Source organism: Mustela nivalis (genome assembly GCF_964662115.1).
Source record: "Mustela nivalis genome assembly, chromosome: 9".
In the NCBI taxonomy this organism is placed as follows: domain Eukaryota; kingdom Metazoa; phylum Chordata; class Mammalia; order Carnivora; family Mustelidae; genus Mustela; species Mustela nivalis.
The window spans coordinates 99,536,239-99,560,762 of NC_139028.1; the positions used below are offsets into that span (position 1 = coordinate 99,536,239).

Below are 24,524 nucleotides of genomic sequence, written 5' to 3' on the forward strand. Positions count from 1 at the left end.
AGCAAACACTTAGGTAGTGAATTGTATGCCCCATGCAGTTCAGCTCACTGATCTCAAATGTATGAATCATTATTGTGTGAAACTATGGACCTTTGGGTTGTGTGTAATGAATGATGATAGGAACATAATGCAAGGTTTACTTTTGTATAAAATGAAGTTCACCTGATGGCGAATTTTTACAAACTCAAGTATAATGAGTGAGTTACAGTTTAAAAATCGGCTTGGTGTTGAGTGGTTTTCACTGTGTGTGAGAAAAGAGATTGGCTTATCGAATGGCATTTTCTATCTACCTTACTTTAGAAGAAATTTCCTCTTCGTGGCCATAATACCCTTTGAGGTTTAAGAGATAGATGGGCATTTCAGAAACCCTAGAAAACCCTGCTGCTTCTTTCCTTAACAAAAGGTTAGAAATCTTCTGTGAGTCCTGGCTGCTTCCCCCACCCCCTTTCTTGTGTTTCCTGATGATAGTTTTCCCTGAGGCCCTCATGAAGGGATACAGGGAATTAAGTCACTCTTGCTGCAATTTGGGGAGCCCTTCTCCTATTGGCTCTTCTGTAATATTGTTTTTGGCCACAGCTATTTATACACTATGACATTGACTTCTCCTTCCCATTTTGGTGTCCTGCCACTCAGCCGAGGAAGTAGCCCATCTAAAAAGTGAAAGCTGGTGGAATTGTATTATTTGCTGAACGTTGCAGTGGGAAAGCAAAACCTGATTTGTTTGAAAAACAAAACCAAGCCAAAATCAAATTCTCCCCCCCCCCCCCACACACACTGGATACTTATGTTTTAGCCGGGAGAAAGGTAGGGGTTACTGGTAACTTGCCTCAAAAAGGGAGAAATCTGAAAAATCTTTTGGAAGTCTGCCAAGTCACCCCTGCAGTAAGTATTTAGGCTTAAGGTTAGGAAAGAAAGATTTCTTTACTACAAGCTTTTAACGGTTAACTTTTTCAGTGAATTTTCTAGTACTTTGCTATGTAGCATTTACAATGTTAAGTTCAGAGAACCACAGAATTTTATATCAGAAGAAATAAAGTTGGTGTCTACAACGGAACAAGAGCCAGGGGGGTGCCTGGATGGCTTAGTTGGTTAAGCAGGCCACTCTTGTTTTTGGCTCAGGTCATGATCTCTGAGCTTAGCATGAAGTCACTTGTTCCTCTCCCTCTGCCCACCCTACCCACCTCCCCCATGCCTGTGTGCTCACTCTCTCTCTCCCTCAAATAAATAAAACAAAAAAATAAAACAAGAAGAGGCCAAGAAGGAGAAAGTTGGATTTAATCTGAGGGAAAAGCAAGATTTATAAAGAGTTGAATACATGATCAGCTTCTGAGTGCCACTGTGATAGTTGTGCATACATTACCCACGCTGCCCTTCCCAGCAATATTTTGAACTCAGGCAGGAGTTCAGATTATTCAGGCAGGATCCAAACCTCAATTTTGATTGTGATTATCACATTTATATATGTCTGTTAAAGAACTGAAAAATCCCTTTAGTATATGGATTTGGGTAAACTGCAGATCTATTCAGATGTTCAGAATCAATTAATTAAAAGCTGTGTGTGTGTATATATATATATATAGGAGATATATATGGTATATTGTATATATATAAATGATAACCGACATACCGTATGCCTTGCTACTTGTTAATAATATCTGAATGAGAACAGAAGGTTGATTTTAGTTTTAAAGTGCTCTGATATCAGGGAGAGGGCTAATGGCAAACTGAAATGGCAATCTTAGAATATCAGAGTGGCAAATACCTTTGCCTGATATTTAAACCTGTCTAAATTAGATATAATAGATAATTGTTTTCCATAGTGAACTTGGAGAAGTGCTTATGAATTAAAAATCTGAATTGCCCCAAATACAGACTTACACAGGGATAGTTAACATCACTACAAAGTTTTAAGTTACATTAAGCAGTTCTTCCCAGGAGAAGAACTGGTTTGGCTTTATGCTTGGTTTTTCTATTTCAGGCCTTAGCGAATGATAAAGATAGGTACCCACAAGTTACGAACTGCAGGCTTGTGACCATGGAAATGTGTCAGAAGACCTAGATCTTTGAGGGGGTTGAAATGGGGCTTCAGTCAGAGCAGGAAGCGGCCATTCCTCCAGGCAGCCTCCTCACTGTCAGAGCTGTGGTTGCTTCTGCCAGTAGCAAGCAGTGAGCACTGGCCATGCAGCTCAGGGAATTGTTCCTTTCCACAGTCCCTTCCTGAGCCGGAAAGCATGTTTTTAGGTTCCGTCTTTACTGAGCTGCCACTGAACTCCCCAGAGCATTGGCCAGGGAATCCTGGAGCTGGGATGTGAAGAGAATGCTCTGGTCTCTAAGTTCCTGTCCCAACTAAGAAAAGGTGCTCCTCTTCAGCTTTATGCTTTTCTCCCAGCTTTGGGCTTTGGCATACCTCTGATCGCCTCATGCCCCCTGTGCCTTAAATAAAGCAATGATCCTTGAGGTCCATGGACCTAAGTAGTGAGCCATTATAATCTGGATACTAGGAGGATCTTTGTGTGATCAGGTCAATGGATTAGGTGGTTGGCTTCATTGTGAAGAACAGGCTTTAAGATCAATTTTGTGGTTTCTTTCGTTTCCTTTTTCTCTTTTTTTCTTCAGTACCAGTATGGCAACATTTATTTTCCGTTTTTACCTAAATAGTCCGGAGAGTCACTTGAGTGGAAGGTTGAATGAACTTTTGTGAATTAGCCTAAGAGGCTAACCATTATGTATCACTTCATTTCTGTGGAAAAAATGTTCCGTGTTCTAAATTAGCAGCTAACAGATGAATTCCTGAAATGTTATCAGTTTGTCTTGGACTTTTTTTTTTTTTTTATATTTTATTTACCCATTTGACAGAGAGAGATCACAAGCAGGCAGAGAGGCAGGCAGAGGGAGAGGAGGAAGCAGGCTCCCCGATGAGCAGAGAGCCCGATGCGGGGCTCGATCCCAGGATCATGACCCGAGGCGAAGGCAGCAGCTTAACCAACTGAGCCACCCAGGCGCCCCTGTCTTGGACTTCTTGAATTCAAAAGTAGTACTTCTCGTCCTGGGTTCATTTCCTCTGGATAGTCTGTCTCTTCCTAAGTGGAGGTCTAAAACTTGAAGTAAATAAAGAGTATAATTGTTATCAACTCTGTCATAACATAATATTTATTTTCTTGACTGTTGTTTCCCTCTTCTCTAATCTTAGAACCATAGAATTTTAGATTTGGAAACAATTCTTAAAGGGTATGTATAGTAAAACTCAAAGGCGAGCAAGTCGCCCAAAGTCACACAAGTAGTGAGTGGCAGTTAGTGATAGCAGTAAGTAAAACCCTGCGGTAGCATGCAGGCAAGCACCTTGTACTCAGATTGAAATGCTTTCCCCCTCTTTTGTAGTACCTACCAATGAAAGAAGAGAAAGAAAAGGAAAAGAGAAAATGGAAATAGTGAAGTAAAAGTCTTCTCTTGTCCAGTTTGCTTTACCTCTGCAGAATATTTTGTGATGACTTTTAAGTTGGGAGTGGGTCGGGGAGGGTCAGAAATAAGTGTGAATTAATTTGGGGTTATTTAATCATTTTGCCTTCTCTCAAGCAAATGTGTTGAGAGTACAGATCCTTTTAACTGCTTAGAACAAATGAGGTTTCTAACAAAACCGATGCTCTGGAGCCTAGCAGCCTTGGCATAAAAGTGTTTGATAGGCGGTTAGTTCAGCAACTGTGATTTGAGCAAGAGCTATCAGATTTAGTTGGACACACAGGCTAAATCGTTATCTCTTGGTTTTTAATAGTTTATAAGTGGAGGAGTGGTTTAATTTGGGTCTGATATTAAGTAACTGCTTCATCTGGGAGAGGGCATCCAGATGACACTGTGAAGCTGACAGCTTTCTCTCAGCGCTTTTCAAAACTGAGCTTCTTGGGACCCGTGGGTGGCTCAGTGGGTTAAAGCCTCTGTCTTCAGCTTGGGTCGTGATCCCAAGGACCGGGATCGAGCCCCGCGTCGGCCTCTCTGCTCAACAGGGAGCCTGCTTCCCTTCTTCTCTCTCTGTCTGCCTCTCTGCCTACTTGTGATCTCTGTCTGTCAAATAAATAAATAAATAAATAAAATCTTTTTTTTTTTTTAAGTTTATTTAAAAAAAAACCAAAACTGAGCTTCTTTTTGTCATAAAGTGTTGTTTCTATGTTTATACACTTGAGGGATTTACTTGGTCCTGAGAGGTCACGGTGATTTAATCACTAAGTTGCTAAACCTATGCAATTTGTCATGGACATTGGCATCAAAACGATTATCATTCGATCCATTCTTTTCAGACTTCTCACTATTATGTTTTTTCTCATAAATCACCCAGGTGTTAACTTTGTTTATACTTACAGTAGTTAATAGGAGCTTGTAAGTATACAGAGGTAAATTATAACATTAAATACTTTTTCCAGTTATTTATTGAACAAATATTTATTGACTGCTTATTTTTCACCAGCCCACTGTGCTTTGATGAATATGCACTTTTCCAGTGGCTACTGTGACATGAAATTCTCATTTTTCCTTGAGGGTGAGCAGAGCACAAGTCCTTCTTAACCTCCCCCCCCACCCTTTTTCTTCTTTTCCCTGGCTCTTCTTCCTCCATTCATCTTCTAGATGCACAAAAATAATCTGGGGTGCTTGCTTAAAATACAGATTCCCAGGCCACTAGAGTGTCTGATTCAGTAGGTTAGTGGTAAAGCCAAATTCTACATTTTTATCAAACCCCTCGGGAGATTATGATACAGATGGGTCACAGATCATTCTGAGAAATTCAGTTTTATATACTGCTCTGTCTCCAGCTTCTCTTCCAGCCTTCTGCTTTTACTGTTTCCATACCTGGGCAATCTCATCTTTTCTCAGAATTAAATTACCATGTATATGCAGAGAATAATCACATTTCTATAACTCACATTTTTTTATCCAGGGTTATAGATTCAGGACTTCTGTAAACTTTTAATTCCATGTGAATGCCCTCTAGATACTTAAAACCTTAATATGACCAACTCTAAACTGGTTTTTACCCTACCTATATTGTGTCATGCCCTGTTTTCCCAAATTGAATGGAAGAGCCCACCATTCCCCATCCGCCCATTTGCCCAAGTCAGAAATCTAGTTGTTTCCCTTATTCCTTACCAAGATCTTTCCATTTTACTTTCTAATTACATCTTCTTGCCATTGCCACACCGTCACTCTAATTCAGGCCACCTGATTCTTGCCACAGCTTCCTAATTGCTCTCCCTGCCCAGTTCTTGTCTTGCTTCCAATCTGTTCTCCTCAGTGCAGTTAGACTACTTTTACAAATTTGAATTACAGAAGCAGTGTGCAGCACTGTAAAAACAAGTGCTTAATGTTATGGGAGGACTTAAAGTAATAAAGCGAAGTCCTCCCAACTCTCCCCATTCTTACTCCCCCAGGAAAACTACCTTGAACAGTTAGTTCGGTGCATATCTCAGGATATGGTCCTTTAACAGTTCTTGTGATCTGGCTCTTCCTTCTCTTTAGCTTTATCTTTGCTCATTCTTGAGGGCCCACTCTCACCTCAGAATACACACATATACACCTTACCTATATTTAACATAGCTAGCTAGTGTCACCATAGTCCGTGTCCCCAGATATGCTATGTTCTCACTTGCCTCTGGGCCTTTGCACATGTTCTTCCCCTGAAATGTCCCAACCTGACTAACTTATTACTCTTCACAACTTAAACATCACTTTCAGAGACGCTTCTAATGCCCAAGTTTGAATAAGCTGTTTTTTCTATGCCCTTTCATGGTATCCTGTATTCCCTTAAAAAAGACATTTACCATGCCATATTGTTTGTATGTACTTATGTAAATGCCCTACTAGACTACTACATGCTCCATGAAGGGAGAGGCCGTATCCATCTTCTCTGCACCTCCTGCATCTTTCATGCTTAATACCTTAGGCTGCAGTAGTTATCTGTTGAATGGATGATACAGAGAAATGTGGGAACAACTTCCTGCCGTTCAGGGATTTACCATTATGTGAATGAAGCGGTACAGTACTCGCTAATGTGATAGTCATCCTGGAGGCTAGCCTACAGGAGGCCTCAGACTCCTGGAAGATCTTTAAAGCTTCAAGTAACTCCTCGTAAGTCAGCCATTAGGCCTTCATAAAAGGTGCAGTATGCTTGTGAAAAGAGCCATACTTTCAGGGATAGCTCTTGGACTAGATAATGTGGTCAGATTGTGCATGCAAAGGAAGTCATCTTTTGTCACTGATGATATATCTATAAGGTCTGCTTTATTGCTCCGGCATTGAAACATATGGAAAGGAGACAAGAGATAAGGGGGAAAAAAAAAACCAAGAAGGAAAAAACCCCATCAGAAAAGGCAGAAGCAAGATGGACGAGAAATGGCAGCTGCATTGTTGAGGGGGGATTAGGATCAGCTGTGGGATTCCGCAGTTGTTGCAAGTTCAGAAGCAGCATTGGTGGAAATGAACAGAAGGCGCTCTGACAGTGAGAAATTAAGAGGGCTTGCCAGCAGGTCAGGTCAAAAATTAGAACAGCTTTGCACTCCAGAGTGTGGAGAGCGGGGTGAACCCTTAACCTTCATCTCAGTTAGACTCCATGGTGGCCAAAGCTTGCTCTATTGGGTGGCTCTTGATGGCCAGGCACCTCACGAGAGTTGTTTGTGCTCATGGGCTCTCTGCCCTCTCTTTGTATAATCTCTTTTTAAAGCCACTCCAGTCAGTCCTTCATCCGTAGATCCTCCGTGCGACTCTTGTCAAGACATCCCAGGGCTGGCCTTATTGCCAGATTCCGTGCTCTGCTCTCAGTTCTCTCTCTTAACCTCTTAGCTCCCCAACCAGCCCTTGTCCTCAGACCTTATTGAACTATTTTCTTCCATGGCTTCTGAGATATACACTCCTAGCTTTCTTCAGTATCCCTGGACATGACTTTTCATTCTCTTCTGCTGAATTCCTCTTTTCATGGTGAATCTTACATACTGATGTGCTCACCAGATACATACCTTTGATGATATGCTCAAAGAACTTGGAGATTGTGGCACTATTTAAATTATTGAATATTATATAAATAAACTGTCGAATACTTTATAGGTAAGTCATTTAACATTAATATAAACATGTACATAGAAACATTTTTAATAAATAAATTTTTAATAAATCTGTACTGTCATGACAGTTTTACATAAGCTAAAGTACATATTTGTTTTCAATACCTACTATGAGAAATTTACACTGGTCAAATTAGATTATGCTTTCCATATTTATTTAACTACTTAATGAGTATGACTTTTGAAAAGAACTCATTTATGGATTTTTTACTAACATCTTACTTAATCTTCACTTACCAGTGAGGCACTTTTACGTTAAAATCAGGGGACCGGCAAGAGAGAGTGCATGCGCTCCCCCCCCCCCCATACACGCGCGCGCACACACACACACACACATCTTCCCCCTCCACCCAGCAGCCCTTTCTACCTTAAGTCTAATTGCTTGGTAGGGAGTTGAGATGGGTAGTCATCTTTAGTAAAACTCAAGAGAATGATACTTGCCAAATGTGGTCCAATGGAGGCAGGAGCGTTTTTATTTGGGGAAGCATTTGCTGAGAGCTTCTTGCGCGTGGTTATATTTGGCAGGCTTAGCTAGCTCATTAAACACATACTGGAATGCTTTCTGTGTTGGGTGGGTGGAATACAGCTGTGAGGGAGATACAGTCCCTGCCTTCACAGAGTTTGCATTTTATACAGTCACACATGGAAGCTGCCCTAATTTAGGGTAAAGTAAACTTTTTTCCTGTTTTTATTTTTATTTGCATTTTTTCTATGCAGAATTTCCTCCCAGGCCATAAGTTTTTATTTCTTCAGTTTCTTCTGGGATATTTTTTTCTTCTGTGCCACCTCCTCTTCTGTCTTAGGAACAATTTGCTCTTTTGCAGTGAGGATCATCTCGGTGTGGCGGAGAGAGCTCATGTGTGGGTTAATTCAACCATGAGCCCTGTACTAGTTCTACGCTGCATCTTGGGGCCTTTGTTCACTTGGATTTTCTCAGTGACCAGAGGATCTACATCTAAACCCTGAGGTTTAGCATTACTCTCTGCATTTTTAAGCATGTGCAGTAACAATTCAGCACTCTTCTTGAGCCACTGACCCTGTGTGCAGCCCCAGTGTTTGGCCTGGGCACACCTACCATCTCCACCATTGTAGCACAGAATGGCACACATTGTTTCTGCGAAGTGACCTCTTACAGATACTTGGTGGCTTTTCGGATATGCATACCCTTGATGGCCTGGACAGTTTTATGTGTGTTCTTAAAAGTGAACATGGGGGCGCCTGGGTGGCTCAGTCAGTTAAGGAGCTGCCTTCGGCTCGGGTCATTATCCCAGGCTTCTGGGATCAAGCCCCATGTTGGGCTCGCCACTCAGCGGGAAGCCCGCTTCTCTCTCCAATCCCCCTGCTTATGTTCCCTCTCTTGCTGTGCCTCTCTCGGTCAAATAAATAAATAATCTTAAAAAAAAAAAAGTGAACATGAAGATTTGAACCTCTTGATTTGCATGATTTTGTAGGGTTTTCTGGGTCAAGTAAATAGCGAACCATTATCAGAGGCCACCTCAGGCCGCTTAGGGGAAGAGAACAGGTAACTTTTATAGGAATAAAATTTTATGTCTATTTCACTGAACACTTTACTAAGTGTTTTCATATTCATATCTCATTGTCCTATAGACTCAGTATGATGTGGATATTGACCTCTCTATTAAATACAGAAATTTAGGCTAAGTCTGGTTAAACTCCTTGCCCAAGGCCATGAGGTAGGAAATGGCAATGTGTAAACTTAAGTTCAGATCCCATTCTAAGCTCTGTTCTCTGTACTGCTAAAACTAGTATAAAGAAAAATATTTCTATAGCTTTATCTATAAGACACTGATGTATTTTTTAATTTTATAGTTAAATTTAAAACTAAAATATGTGATCATAGTTCAAAACATTTTTTCCAAGCTACTGATGATGTAAAATGAAAAGTGAAAGTTTCATAACCACTCACCTCACAGTCCTTCTTCCTGGAAGTAATCACATAATTATTTGTGTATTCTTCCAAAGAAGTTCCCATGCATTTGCAAATCCTCATGTAGATTTAAAAAAAAAAAATTTTTTTTTTTTTTAAGATTTTACTTATTTGAGAGAGTGTGTACACAAGCAGTGGAAGCTGCAGAGGGTGAGGGAGAAGCAGGCTCCCTGCCAAGCAGGGAACCCAGTGCAGGGCTCTGTCCCAGAACCCCATGATCATGACCTGAGCCGAAGGCAATCGCTTAACCAATTTAGCCATCCAGGCGGCCCCTCATACAGATTTTTTAAAAACCACAACTGGGAACATTTTGTCTCATGACTAGTTTTTATTTACTTAATAAGAGGTAAACGTCTATCAGAAATGAAAAGCTACTCTCTTTACCCTTAAAAATGCATAGCATTTGGTTGTATGGCTGTTCTGTAATTTATTTAACCAGTTCCCTAATGATAGCCATTTAGATGGTTTCCAGGCTTTTCCCATCAAACAATATTGCCGTGAGTGAACGTGCTCATTCATAGGTCTCTGTGTCCTTCTGTGAGCGTATTTGTAAGATGAATCCTTTGAGATGGAATTTCCTGATTTGAGGAATGCATATTTAATTTTCTTAGATATCGCCAAATCCTCCTTTTAAAGGACTGCATCAGGAGTGTTTGAAAATGCCCAACAGTGTTTGGGCTATGTCAGATCTTTGTTTATGTAATCTGATTCTAGTGAAAGACCCCTTATCCCATGCATTGCCCTAGTGAAACAGCGTGTGCCCATCTGTGGAAGTATGAACCAAAAGGAACCCTCAGTTTGGTTTGGTTATCTTCATAGAAAATTGAACCTTTGTCATTAATACTTACTTCCCACTTGTTGGGATTGCAGTAAAAGAAATTAGTCAAGCTGACCTCTCCATGTTAATACTACTGTTTGATGAGTAATCAAGTTGACCTTTATTCAGTAGTGTCTTACAGCAATGATTTCTAGCATGAATAGCAAAATGATTTCCTGACTTTTGAGTTTGCCGTCACCTGGGTAATGATAAAATTAAGGTTCAATTTCTGGCACTCATTTTAGTGTCCCTTTTCCAATATTTGATTAAGAAATCTTAGTTTGAGAGACTTAAGCAACAGAAGTTTATTTTCTTACAGTTTTGGAGTCCAGAAATCCAAGATCAGAGTGCCAGAGTGATCAGGTTCTGGTGAGACTTCTCTTTCTGACTTGCAGACCAGCTGCATTCTTGCTGTGTTCTCATATGGCAGAGAGAAAGAGAAGGCTAGCTTTAATGTCTCCTCTTATAAGGGCACCAATCTTGTCATAAGGCCTAACCTCATGACCTCATCTAAACCAAATTACCTTCAAAAGGTCCAGTCTCCAATTACTGTCACATTGGAGGTTACAGCTTCAACATATGATTTTGAGGAGACACAGTTCAATCCATAGTATCCATCTAAGAATTTGCAAGCTCACACATGTTTTATTTATCATATGAAGATTGGCATTAAGCCAGAATTTAGTGGGTGCTTGTATTAATTTTCTATTTGCTGCTGTTAAAAATTACCACAGAGTTAGTGGCTTAAAACAACACAAATCTATCATCTTACAGTTCTGTAGGTTAGAAGTCCAACCCATGTTTCTTTGGGCTAAAATCAAGGGGACAGGGGTATCTGGGTGGCTCAGTGGGTTGGAGCCTCTGCTTTCGGCTCAGATCATGATCTCAGGCTCCTGGGATCAGGCCCCTCGTGGGGGGGGGGGGGAGGGTCTCTGCTCAGCCGGGAGCCTGTTCCACTTCTCTCTCTGCCCGCTTGTCTGCCTACTTGTGATCTCCTTCTGTCAAATAAATAAAATATTTAAAAAAACAAAACAAACAAAAATATATAAAATAAAATCAAGGGGACAGTATGCTGCATGTCTTTCAGGAGGTTCTAGGGGAGTGTCCATTTCCTTACCTTTTCTAGTTTCCAGAAACCACCCACATTCCTTGGCTCTTGGCCCCCTTCTTTGACCTTTCTTCCTTATCCACATCTCTCTTTCACCTTCAAGGACCCTGGTGATTACATTGTGCCCACCTGAATAATCAGGTTATACTCTCTGTCTTAATTAAAGTAATCTGAATAGCAACCTTAACTCTATCTGCTACTTGAACTTCTGCCATGCATCCTAACTAGCCCCAGGTTCTGGGATTAGGACAGGGACCTCTTTGGTGGGCCCTTATTCTGTGTTTGATAAGCTTTGGCTGCTTAAATGAGAGTCACTTCTGAGTTCAATATAACTGCAGTGACAGCTCTAACTGCAGTGACATTTTTCTGTATACGTTTACAAGAATATCATAAATACACAAATGAGAAGTATCTGTGACTCTTGAGTCCTGATCCAGCATTTCATTTTCTTTCCTTGTAAAGTTGTGAATTGTCTACTTGCTTCATTTTGTTATTTGTATGTTTCCTGGTGACACAAATCGAAACATGTAGACTGATAGCACTTTTTTTTTTTAAGACTCCTTCTGAGTTTGTTTATTTATTTATTTGACAGAGAGAGATCACAGTAGACAGAGAGGCAGGCAGAGAGAGAGAGCGGGAAGCAGGCTCCCAGGACCCTGAGACCATGACCCGAGCCGAAGGCAGCGGCTCAATCCAATGAGCCACCCAGGCGCCCCCTGATAGCACTTTTTAAAAGAAATTGATCATTTGTTGTTCATGTTGAAATGGTTATTAACTTGCTTTCTGTTAGGACATGGGGATTGTGTGATATGAATGTTCTCATAAAATTGGCTGCAACAGGGACGCCTGGGTGGGTCAGTTGGTTTAGTGTCCTTGATTTTGGCTCAGGTAATGATCTCAGGGTGGTGAGATTGAGCCTCATGTTAGGCTCCATGCTCAGTGTGGAATCTGGTTGAGATTCCCTCTCTTCTCTCTCCCACTTGTGCTCATTCGCTTGCTCTCTCTCTCTCTCTCCCTCCTTCCCTCTAAATAAATAAATAGTGTTTAAAAAATTGGCTGCAACACTGTACATGGTCCAATCTAGATTATAGCTATATAATATACTTCAAGTACCTAGGCTGTTTTAAGTGCACTTAAGCATTTATGACTTTGTCTTCCAAGAACTGTGAAAATGAGAAGGTAAAATCTGAGGGTAAAACTTCAGAAAGTAGAGATATAAGGCTGTAAAAATTCATGTGCTGGTCAAGATTCAGTATTTTTGTTTCTTTAAAGTTTACATTAGTTTCGATAACCTGATTTCTGATGCAAAATTGAGGCGTGTTCTAAATTTTATTTATTAAAATTCCATATTGTACAAGTACGTAATGGCGGAAAAAAAAGTCATCTTTAACAAAAATATTTCCCAATCCTGACAGTTCATAATGATAGTGTTTTATTGATCTGATAGTATACCTAGTAAAATATCTGCTCCTGTATTAAAGTTTTGAAAATCATAGCCAGGAACCCATGTAAGTCCCTCTCCAGAGGCGAGGCTAGACTGGTATTGTGTTTGTGAGCTTGTGCTTCTCTAAACCTGGAGGAGGGTTGCAGGTCTGTGATGGTTAGACTTGGATCCTGAAGAAAAAAATTGCCTGACAAGTCAGGCAACAGACTTTTTTCTCCCTCATTCCATCCCTCTAAACTCATCTTGCTTGCCCCTGTAGTCACCTGACAGGGGTCATAAAGGTGAGGGTTCTTCCGGGCAGTCATTTGAAAATGGTAGTGAACTAGATTTGAAATAAGGATAAAAGTCTGAGGAGAGTAATGTAAGGAACAAGGAAATACAAAAGATGTTAACTTTTTGAAGTGTTTTGGTTGGCCCCACGTATGCAAGAGAAACTTTTTCTCTATGAATGTAAAAGGAAAAGCTACAAGACTGTTCCTCAGAACTAAGCTTATGTGTCACTACAGCTGTTTTCTCTTTAAAATACATGTTGCATAGCACTCTAAAATTTCATTTTAACAAGATGCGTAGATATCAGTTAAAAAAGGAAGAAATAGGTGTTCGTTTTAGAAAAAGTCAGAAACAAGAAGATAATCATCTAGAGTCCCACCATCTAGAAAACCGCAGTTGTAAAATTGTGATGTAAACTATCAGATGGATTTAAAGTGAGGCAATGAGGAAGCTTTTTTTTTTTTTTTTTGTAAGTACACAAAAGAAGAAATACGTGTGGCCACCAAAGAGATTAAAATGTATTCACCCTTTCCCTGTGTTCTTCAGAGTGTGTAGAACCTCAGTGACTGTTGTTAGCAATTTAAGTTGATTCAGGTATTCTGGAGAAAAGCTGGCAAAAAATAGAAATTTAAAAGTGCAGTCCTTTTAACCTAGCAATTCTATTTTTAGGAAGAAAATAATTAGGCAGCAATCAAAAAAATTGATAAGTACTCATCTCAATATTGTTAAAAAGGGAGAATAACTCAAATTTTAATTAGTAGGAAGCTGGATAAATTAATATAATATTAACTAAATAGGATGATGTAGATCTATATTCCTGAGGAAGAAATCTGATAAACTTTAGGAAAGAGTGAAGAAGGGAAGGATACAATATAGTAAATATGAACTTGTTTTTATAAAAATATTCATCTACATAGCCATATGTGTGTGTGCACACACAAGCACATGCGTGCAGACACAGGCGCACAAGCCTGAAAAGTGATCCTAACATAGTTACCTGACAGCATGTATCTTGAAAGGTGACCTTTTAAGTAATTTTAATTTTCTTCTTTATATTATCCATAATGTGTTTGTTTTTACAGTAACACATATTTACCTATGATCAGAAGAGATTTTTTTTTTTAATTGAACTTTGTTAGAATTAAGTGGCATAAGGACTGGGAGACTAATTTTGCCCATGATACCATGAGCTGCCTAATTGCTCAGAAATAAATAGCCACTGCTAATTGGAACCTTAGTTTAATTTGACAAATTGACAGTTTGAAAAGAAGCTTTTAGCTGCAGCTTTGGAGAGTCCCCACCTAGAGTGAGTACAAATTTATCCAGGCTAATTGGAAGAATGATCGTTTCATTCATTTGAACACTGGATTACTTCAGCGGTGCATGAGGCTTGTAAAAATGTGATACATTTATGGTAGTGTTAAGTGTTTTATGAGGGTAAGATATGAAGAGTCTAAGGAACTTCGGAAGTCATTGTGCTGGGTCCCCCCAAGTTTATAGATGAGGAAATGGAAGCCCGTGCAGGGAAGGTGATTTGCTTTAGGTCATACAGCTAGTCATAGGCCTGGCAGGGACTTATTTTGTCATGATTCCTGGAGGCCTAACCACTTTACCTCCTTTACAGATGGTCAGTCATCACTGAATAATAATGCTGACAGAGATGGATTCTCTAACAGAAGGGACATCAGATAACTTCATCAAGTAATGAACAGTGTATTAGGTGTCTGACATATACCTGAAAGCCTATGAAGTACTGAAAGTAGAAAGGGGAATTAAAAAAAATTTTTTTTTGGAGAGACAGATATATAATAATTAAACAATGTAATAAACACTATTAGAGCAGCATGTAGGTACGTCTGGATGGCTCAGTGGGTTAAGCCCCTGCCTTCGGCTCAGGTCATGATCTCAAGGTCCTGGGATCAGAGCCTGCATTGGGCTCTCTGCTCGGTGGGGAGCCTGCTTCCCCCCCCCCCTGCCTACTTGTGATCTCTCTCTATATATCAAATAAATAAATAAAATCTTTAAAAAAAAAAAAAAAGCAGCATGTAAAGAGTACCATGGGAGCTCGAGAGAAGGATGGGTTCACAAAAGAAATGTCATTTGAGCCCAGTCATTTGGCCTTCACCAAAAGCATAAGGATAGAAGTATGTTCCAAGTAGGAGACTTAGCATGTGCAAAGGGACAGGAAGTCTGAAAAGAGCCACAAGAGTAAAAGGATACCCTAGACGAGGGCCTAAGAAAAGTCAGCACATGTTTAGAAAGAGCAGCAAGACTTCTGTATTGAAAATTTTTATTGGAATCTTTGAACAAATTCTAAGTACTGCAGTTTGATCCAGGACTAAAACAGTATAACCATGATAGGTTTGTTCTCTGTCTTCATTTCTGTTTCTTTAACCCCATTCTTAGGCGCCTGTGACTACAAGATGACTAGTCCCCATAACTCAAACAAAAGTTCTAGATTACAGTCTCTTTAGTACCAACTGACTACTTGGGTGATGTCCTTTCTCAGAGATCATCACCATGACCAAGGGGAAGGAATCCACTGATTTGGGCTTCCCATGTGGGGAAGGATGCTTCCAGCCAAGCAAAGCAGGTGTTTTTGCCACAAGAAGGGAACTGCAGATACTAGAAAGCAAACACTATAAATACCCACTAAGTGGGATCACTTAAGGTAGAGGTAGAATCTTCAAAGCAATGAAGATTTTATGTTTTTCATCATACTATCTCAATAAATCTAAAATTCTGAATAAAAGATTTAAAATATTTCATTTCTAGTTTCTAATTAAGGGGAGTTTTTTAAAAAATGTGTACAGCATGATACAAGACTACAGTAATGCTACTCTCACGTACTCATTTGAATACCATCAAGAAGTAAGAGGTAAGAATATTTAGCATATGTGAAGAATTAAGTTGCACATGAGAGCTGGAGTTAATATTATAATGGAAATGGTCAATTTCCTGTCATAAAGGACCATTGGAAAGTGATAGACTCACTCATGCTCTTGTAGAACTCAAAAATGTTTAAATACATAGACTGGTTATTTTAAGTTTAAATTGTTCACCCTTTATTTGATTTGGCAGTGAAGTAATTATCCTTATACAGTGACATTTCCCTCTGTTACCATGTGAAGTTGCTGAATTCACAGAAGTAGGGCTCCAGAAGAGAAATGTAGGTATTAACGATAGAGACAGCAGCAAATTTTGAAATATATGAAAACGAACTTGATATGAGTAAAATATTTACCGCTGTTATATATAATTGGACACATGTACTTAAATAATGTATTCAAAGGAGAATGAAATTGAATTGAGAACTCTTAGAGAAGGAATCATTCTATACAATACATATAATATAGCTAATTTCCAAATATTTGGTCAGTTTTTCCCTGTAGTATAAGCTTTGCTTTAAAATATATTTCATATTTTTGGGGCGCCTGGGTGGCTCAGTGTTAAGCGTCTGCCTTCAGCTCAGGTCGTGGTCCCAGGATCTCAGGTGTCATGGTCCCAGGATCGAGCCCCACATCGGGCTCCCTGCTCTACTGGAAAGCCTGTTTCTCCCTCTTCCCCTGCTTGTGATCCCTCTCTTGCTGTCTCTCTCTATATCAAATAAATAAATAAAAATCTTTAAAATATATTTTATATTTTTTCACCATCTTAAGTAGGACAAATTGAAAATTATTCCTTTTATTTTATGATTCAGGTCATTACAAGCATCATTTATTATGCTGTGAAGTGACACAAGTTTGTAGGGGTGCTTGTCCCTTGTGAAAAAGCCCTAAGGTATTTTGAGGTCTTATGTATGCATCATGTCCTTTTAAACCTACCTCTCTAATTCCTGTCACTTTTTGTTCCTGGGCTGATAGCAGCCTCTTCTAAATGCTAAAGATTTTGAAGGCTTTCACGTTGTATATAAAATTGGAGTACATAGGCTTCAAATATTGACATAGTGGGCCTGGTTTGTAGAGGCTTAATAAACCTTTATTGATTGAATGGATGTTGTAGTCTTTACAGGCATTACTCTCTTTTGTAACTTAAGGAGGGGAGGAATTCAAAAGGAGAGAAATTCAAGTCCATTGGCATTTGCCAAAGATAATTATAAAGTCTTAAATTTTAAGAACTTGAGGTTACCTCAAATATATATGTCAGGCTATAAATCTGCAACCAACCGTTATCTGGCATAGATCCATGCTATTTGCTGCCATGTCAAAAAGAGAAGCACAGCTGTCAGTGAGCTCACTTCGTTCCTTCGGCTAATAATTTTATCTTTATACCTCTTCTAGCTCTTGTATATTTGTTGAACATAAAGCTTTAAGGGAATGAAAAGTACTTCCTCACAACTGAATGTTGTTCAATCCCATGCTATTCAAATATGGTAAAGCCCTGATTAGCTAGTATCCTTTTTTGTTTGTTTGTTTTTGTTTTTGTTTGTTTGTTTGTTTTTAATTTTTTATTTTTTATAAAGCTAGTATCCTTTTAATCTAAAACTAAGAATGTGCTTTCAGTATTTCTTCAGTGTAAATCTTCATTTATCGCATTGTTTAATTCCTCTTGCAATTCTCCAAATATCAGGTAAATGGATTGCTTAGATATTTTGGAATTGGGATGTCATACTCCAACATTCCTTCCCCACCTCCTATGTTATTTTTTTATAAAATCCTCATTTAAAAATCCTTATGGAGTCATGTACTAAATAGCTACCTCTTGAAGTTCTGGACAGAGTAGCAAAGTAAGCAGACTTTCTTTGGCCTTCTTATGAAAAATTCTTCAGCACCCTGACCACTGGCTGTAGCTTTTACATTTTCTTCTATAAAAATTATGGAAAAAAAATACTGTGGTGTGCTGTAATTTATTACACTGTAAAAAAAAGATCAGTGGGCTTTGGAGTTGAATCTGTTCAGATTCAATTCATTATAGTAGCTTTCCCTCCCTACGTGCATTTGACTGTTGGGCATATGTTCAAGTACTATGAAAAGACAAGTGAAATTCTCTGTTCTGTATTGAGATAAACATAGCATTTTGCTTGTAGGCTTTTGCTAGCTTTGATTTTTTGATAGACGAGATTTACAGCTCAGGTTGTCAAGTGTTATAGGCCTTGCTATATTGTATTTTTAGTGCCTTTTAAATTCAGAGTCCAATTTTGGTATAGATTCCAATATAGTGGAAAGGCCAGGGGGAGCAATGAAGGGATCTCATCTTAAATGCAAGACCATGGGCTATGATAATTATCACAATGATACAATAATATTTATGTAGTCTAGATCATTACGATGGAAGTATGGAAATTACTCTGGACTAGCATCTCTTTTTCCTCTGGTGTCTCTGAGATGGTAGGATAAGCAAAGGCAGATGAATTTTATCTGTAGTCACCTAACATTGTGCAATATAATGCATATTATTAAAGCAGTCATTCAACTTTATTTCATGTTGTTATTATTCCCACTTTTTAAAATCTTTTTTTTTTAATAGACTCTTGTATCACCAACATCTATGCAAGCCTATCTTCTGCACTTAAAAAGCTAGCTGTAGGGTCACCTGTGTGGCTCAGTCCGTTTAGCCAGGTCATGATCTCAGGCTTCTGAGATTGAGCCCTGGGTCAGGCTCTGTGATTAGCACAGAATCTGCTGGAGATTCTCTCTCTCCCTCTGCCCCTCCCCCCCCGCCCCCCACCCCCCCCCCCGCCAACTCGCTCACCTGTACGTGCTCTTGCTCTCAAATAAATAAAATCTTTTTTTTTTTTAAAGCTACCTCTAAATTCGATTAGTTGAGTTGATACCAGTTTCTTAGAAGTTACAAAAAGATACTTTTTCCTCAAAGTTGAGCTTCCTGAAGGACTGATATATAATTTGACAGCTCCAATTTAGCATCATGGGGTAGCTCGAACTTTAGCTCATCCCTTGGGTACCAAGGCCACTGTCAGATTTTTCTGGTATTCAAACATCATGTGTGTGTGTGTGTGCACATGTGTTTTTTTTTTAATTATTATAAATGTATTATGTCTTCATTATATAAGTTTAAAAATAACACAAGTATATAGACATGAGTGTGCCTCTTTTCTTGATCCCACTTCCCTAAAGGAGCCACTGCAAAGTTACTTAGTTTTGTACATATAGAGACATGTATACATCTTTAAGTATATATATGTAATTTCTCAAAAATATCATAGTATGCTTATTATTCTTTTAGTTAAATTATGAGTTGTGAATATCCTCCCATGACAGTAGGTCTAGTCTTCTGTATCCCATTTTAGACAGTGGATTTCCCTATTCCCTTATTTTTTTGTTTTTAAGTAGGTTCCGTGCCCCGTGTAGAGCCCAATGCAGATCTTGAACTCATGACCCTGATATTGTGACTCTGAACTGAGAATAGGAGTCATACACTTAACCAACTGAGCCACCCTAGCATCCCTATTCCCTTATTGATGGACTTAGGTTGTGTCTAATTTTTTTGCAGTTTAAAGTGTTGTAGTAAGCATCCTTGTGTTTATTTTTGCCTGTTTAAGAATAGTTTCCTAGAGTTAATATTGCCAGATCAGAAGGGATGCACTTTTAACATTTTGATACATGTTGTCAAATGACCCTCCAGACAACAAGAACAAATTTATAAGCCTGCTACTAGCATATGAGGGTTCATTTTTACTACATCTTCAACAACATAGTTACCTATTTATGATCCAGAGAAAACGAGCTGTAAATAATAAATCTCAAGATTATTTTATATTGACTTTGATTTATGGCTTCTACAAATAGCCTTCAAAAATAGGTGCTTTTAGAATTTTCCTTTTATCACTCCATACCTGTTCAGATATGAAATGTTCTGTCAAGACAATTCCTTTTTTATTATTACAGGTATAAATTACCTTTTTAAGGAATTTACTTTTTTATTTGTTGCCAAATACCTCTCCTCTTGAATATTCCTTATGTGACTGACCCAAGTTAGACTATTCACCTCAAAAGCTTACTCTTTAATGTTCGGATTCAGGGGGCAGCTATTGAACATGTAAATCTCTTTGCTGAAATTTATGTGCGATCACTTTTGAAATACACCTTGAGTTTTACTGAGCACTTAATTCTGGTTGTAATGGTGGTTGCACAGTAATTTAAAGCATATTAAGGGAAACTTTATGAATTCAAACAAATGTTGATGAAGTCTGAGCTTTGTTTATTGCTTGCTTGCTTACAGGTGGATTCACCAATGAACTTGAAGCATCCCCATGACTTAGTCATTTTAATGAGACAAGAAACAACAGTTAACTACCTCAAAGAATTGGAGGTGAGGCAGTGGAAATGTGATATGCATTTGAAACTTGTTGAAAGTGTATTATTTCTTAAGCCCAGTTCTTCTCAGTTTCATATATACTTTTAATCACATTTTTTAAAGTAACATCTAATTAGAACGACATTTGAGTGATAGTAGAGAAACAGATTAACCCAAGTTTTGCCCGATTCTTGACTAATATATCATTGACCAGGGATTCCATCTGTAAGTTTTTCTGTCAAGTATGAAAAGAAATGATCTCTGTGCATACACTTGAAAGGAGAGTTTGGGTAAAATACAAAAAGAATGATTTCATTACTTATAAAAATGTATTTTTTTATTAATTCCCAAGTAGAGTCTTGTTATTGTGTGTTTTTATGATGAGTTGAAAGTATTAATCACCTTGCACTTTGAAAACTTTGAAATCTATTAGTACTAATAAAGTCTGACCTTTTTGTTTCTATCATTGATTTCCATAAACTGATTTTGCTTTTTAACAAACAATATTTGTTATTTGAAAAAGTAGGAATAAGGCAATAGGTATATTTATACAGCGTTGTGCGTGGAAGTGTTATCTGTTTTTATTAAAAACAGTGTTCCAAAAATGCAGTGGTGCAGAAAGTGGTTTTTATTTTCAGATGCATATACACATTGTATATGTTTATTGCCGTTCTCTTGTTAAGAGGCAGTAAATGATACTATATGAAGGGGGGAAATGGTGTTTACCATGTCAATGAAAATGAAAAATGTTGACTCCACCCGTTTTTGATTAAGGTAATAGGGACTGTGGGGTAAAGGTACAGGCTAGAGATATAAATTTGTTGTCATTAAAATACATACTTAAAGCCATGAAACTAAATAATACCATTTATCTACAAAGTAGTGACAGAGAGATGGAATTTTTAAAGTGCCAGAAGACAGTGGAGGAATAGCCTTACAGTGCTAAGGGAAAATCATTCAAACTAGAATTTTATGTTCTTTTAAGCCATCAATCAAGAGTGAGGGCAAAGCAAAGATGTTTTCTGACAGAGTTTACTTACTGCAGACTCGCTTTTTAAAAAAAGTCAAAGACATACTTCTACAGGAAGAAAAATAAATCTAGTAGATATGCAAAGGATGTATAATGATGAGTACAAATACTGATGAAGAAGTTGCTATACTTATTTAATTGTTTATTTTTTTGCCCTTTGAAAGGTAAAGCTTGGTAAAAATAATACATAGTTGGGTTGAAGCCTGTTCAGTGATTAGTTAAAGCCTGTTAGACTCTTCTGTCATGTTTAAGAGAAGGTAGAACTAACTGAATAAATTAAAATCCTGTTGGAAAATTTATGGGCAAACATACTAATATCTTTTTTTTTTAAGATTATTTATTTATTTATTTGACAGAGAGAAATTACAAGTACACTGAGAGGCAGGCAGAGAGAGAGAGAGAAGGAAGCAGGCTCCCTGCTGAGCAGAGAGCCCGATGCGGGACTCGATCCCAGGACCCTGAGATCATGACCTGAGCCAAAGGCAGCAGCTTAACCCACTGAGCCACCCAGGCGCCCCATACTAATATCTTAAAGAGTATTGCTACCTATGGAAATACATTGCATAAATTTGGGGCTCTAGAGACCTGCCTGAGATCTTCCATATTGTCCCACTCTGCTGCAATAAAATCTTTGAAAGATTAAAAAAAAAAAAAAGAGTATTGCTACCTAACAAGTAGTTTTGCCAAAAGAAATGTGAATCTAATCCACTACCTTATTTTCCAGTGTCATTTTCAGTATAACTGGTTTCCTTTCTCATTCTATGTATTTTATTTTATTTTATGTATTTAAAAGATGACTCTGAGAAAGGGATCTACAGCTTTCATCAAACTACCAAAGAAGTCTGTGACGCGAAAGAGTTAAGAACCCCTGGATCCTGCTGTCAATGTTCAGGAAATACAGAGGACAAAGAAAGGGACATGTTAAATGAACCAGGGAGATGCAGTCAGCAAAATCCTGTAGAGTGGCAGACTCTGCAGAACAAATGACCCAACATGTTTAACAAATAAATTACAAGGATTAAAACTATAGATTACATTTCTGTTATTCTAGTGCTTGCCTTACCTTTTTACTTTGTTGGATTTTTCATCAGTATATATTTTATTTATGACATTAGGATAGGAAGGATTCCTTAAATGACATAGAAACCACAATTAAGAAAACAACTGCTAGTTTTGACTATCTTAAGAATAAAAGCTTCTCTTTAGTAAGTGACACCATGAACAAAATTAAAACATAAGCTATAAGCTGGGAGAAGATACTTGAAGTACATATGACTGATAAAGACTGAGTTTACAAAATCACTCTTCTATATTTCTGCAAATCAATTTTAAAAAACTGGAGAAACATAGGCAGATTTGGGAAGTCAAGTTATAAAATACGAACATATGAAAATATGTTCAATCACATTAATGTTTGCATTAGTTAAGATAGGCTCCATTTTGCAGTATATGACAACTTTTGCATTGGCAACAGATAGTCCCAAAAATCTCAGTACTATTTCATGGAGGAAGCTAGAGGTTCAAGGAAGAGTAACCAAACATACGAGCCTGTTTAAAGTTTCTACTTAGAAGTGACGTCATTTCTACTCACATTCCATCATCCAGATCAAGTCACATGGACAAGCCTGCAGTCATAGGGCAATGTATAGTACAGCCTACCTACAGGGAAAGAGTCGGGAGGGAATGAGTAAGTAGAAACAGATCATTTAGTAACATCCCAATAATCTTCATGGGTTAAAACAATGAGGTCATATTAAATGTCACTCTCGTCCAAATGCCAGAACCCAGGCTGACAGCACAGCCGCTGTCTGGCATACTGCCATTCTCAGTACTGGAAGGAAAAGAAAGAACATAGTAGGGGCGTGTAGGTGGCTCAGTGGGTTAAGCCTCTGCCTTTGGCTCAGGTCATGATCTCAGGGTCCTGGGATCGAGCCCTACATCGGGCTCTCTGCTTGGCAGGGAGCCTGATTCCTCTCTCTTTCTCCCTGCCTCTCTGCCTACCCTACTTGTGCTCGCTCTCTCTCTCTCTCTGTCAAATAAATCAATCAATCTTTTTTAAAAAAAAAGAACATAGTAAAGCATACACTGGTTCTAAACATGTTTCTCTTCAGAGGATTCCATTGTACATCTCATGTTATATGTGTCAAGGTGAGTCATACTGGCCACATCTGAGTTCAGCAGAACAGTGATGTGTAAGCTCCTTTGTAAGGAGTTGCAGCAGATTCATTAAGAATAATGCAGTCTGCCCCAATAATCATAACATTTAATGCCCATCAAATTGACATAAATTAAAAATGTGATGTTGGTAAGTTTGTGGGGATATGTGTATTATCATTATCTGTTGGTAGAATTCTAGTGGTTATACCAACTTTGAAAGTCAGATAGTATCTAAATCAGAAACGTGGATCCCATATGACCTCTGCGTCCCATATTTTTACCCCTTCTGGTTCTTTTATACATGTGCACCAGGAGGCTTTTATAAGAATATCACAGCATTTCAGTAGCAAAAAGATAAAGAAAGAAGCAACCTAAAGGTTTACAGAAAAGTGGATAAAAACATTTTTATACGTTTGTTAAAATGAAAAATTTAGAGCTATACTGATCACTGTAGATAAATCCTAAAAACGTAAAGTTAAAAGAGAAGTTGTAGAATGATATGGGATGATCCTGTTAACATAAAGGTTTTAAAGGTGGAAATCAATGCTAGATGTTGATTTGGGACATATATATGGAGATATATGCATAATATTTTAAGAGAATAAGTGTAATATAGTAATATTTTCTAAAGATACAGAAATGATACATCAAACAAATTCAGCATAGTGGTAACTTTGGGAAGGGAGAGAGGGATTTTGAAGGCAGTAAAGAATGGTTTAAACTACCTTATTTTTCTTTTTTAAAAAATCTGAAATGAGTATGGCAAATGTTATCATATGGTAGATGTGGGTGGTGGAAACATAGGTTTTTATGTAATAATTCTGTATATTTGAAAAAAAATGTGAGTAGCAGGAATTTACCTGGAGTACAGGGCATTAGGGGAAATTATTAGGGGAAAAATTCCACATTATCAACATGCTGGATGTCTTGAAGGACTGAAATACGATGTATGGACAATTCAAAGTAGTTTTAATTTCTAAGCCATTTTGTTCCAGGGAAGTTAAATTGATAGATGCAGCTTTATAGGTAGTCAGAGATCCTATTATGAAGGTATTCAACTGCCATTATTATAAATGTCATATAATATTACTTTCTGTATACGGACACCTGTTTAGAGAAGCTTATTTGTATCAGCAAATTAATTCCCCCTTATCCACAGTTTTGTGTTCTGTGGTTTCAGTTACCCATGGGTCAGCCTTGGTCCAGAAGCAGATGATCCTCCTTCTGACCTATCCTCAGAAGGTCAATAATAGTCTAACACTGTGTCACAATGCCTGTGTCATTCACCTTATTTCATCTTATCATGTAGGCATTTTATTATCTCATATTACCCCAAGAAGGATGAGTACAGTACAATAAGATTCTTTGAGAGAAAGATCACATCACCTAACTTTTA

The 24,524-nt window shown here is 38.2% G+C and overlaps 1 protein-coding gene, 1 long non-coding RNA gene and 1 pseudogene across 5 annotated transcripts in view; 1 reads left to right on the forward strand and 2 right to left on the reverse strand.

Moving 5' to 3' along the window:
• The window catches only part of TTC17 (tetratricopeptide repeat domain 17), a 117,632-nt gene that overhangs the window by 1,155 nt on the left and 91,953 nt on the right, over nucleotides 1-24,524 (forward strand). For all 3 annotated transcript variants that reach the window (XM_082684023.1, XM_082684024.1, XM_082684025.1), the window contains exon 2: nucleotides 19,867-19,956. In XM_082684023.1, the coding sequence (XP_082540149.1) occupies nucleotides 19,867-19,956 (90 nt within the window). The remainder of the gene's footprint in view (nucleotides 1-19,866; nucleotides 19,957-24,524) is intronic.
• LOC309841175 lies at nucleotides 3,011-24,368 on the reverse strand. The gene is made up of 4 exons (XR_014299005.1): nucleotides 24,313-24,368; nucleotides 22,563-22,630; nucleotides 10,183-10,283; nucleotides 3,011-3,098 (listed from the first exon to the last, which is right to left on the reverse strand). It is a non-coding gene; the product is annotated as an uncharacterized lncRNA (long non-coding RNA).
• LOC309841160 (large ribosomal subunit protein uL22 pseudogene) lies at nucleotides 7,810-8,367 on the reverse strand (annotated as a pseudogene). The gene has a single exon. The product of its transcript is annotated as a large ribosomal subunit protein uL22 pseudogene (transcript).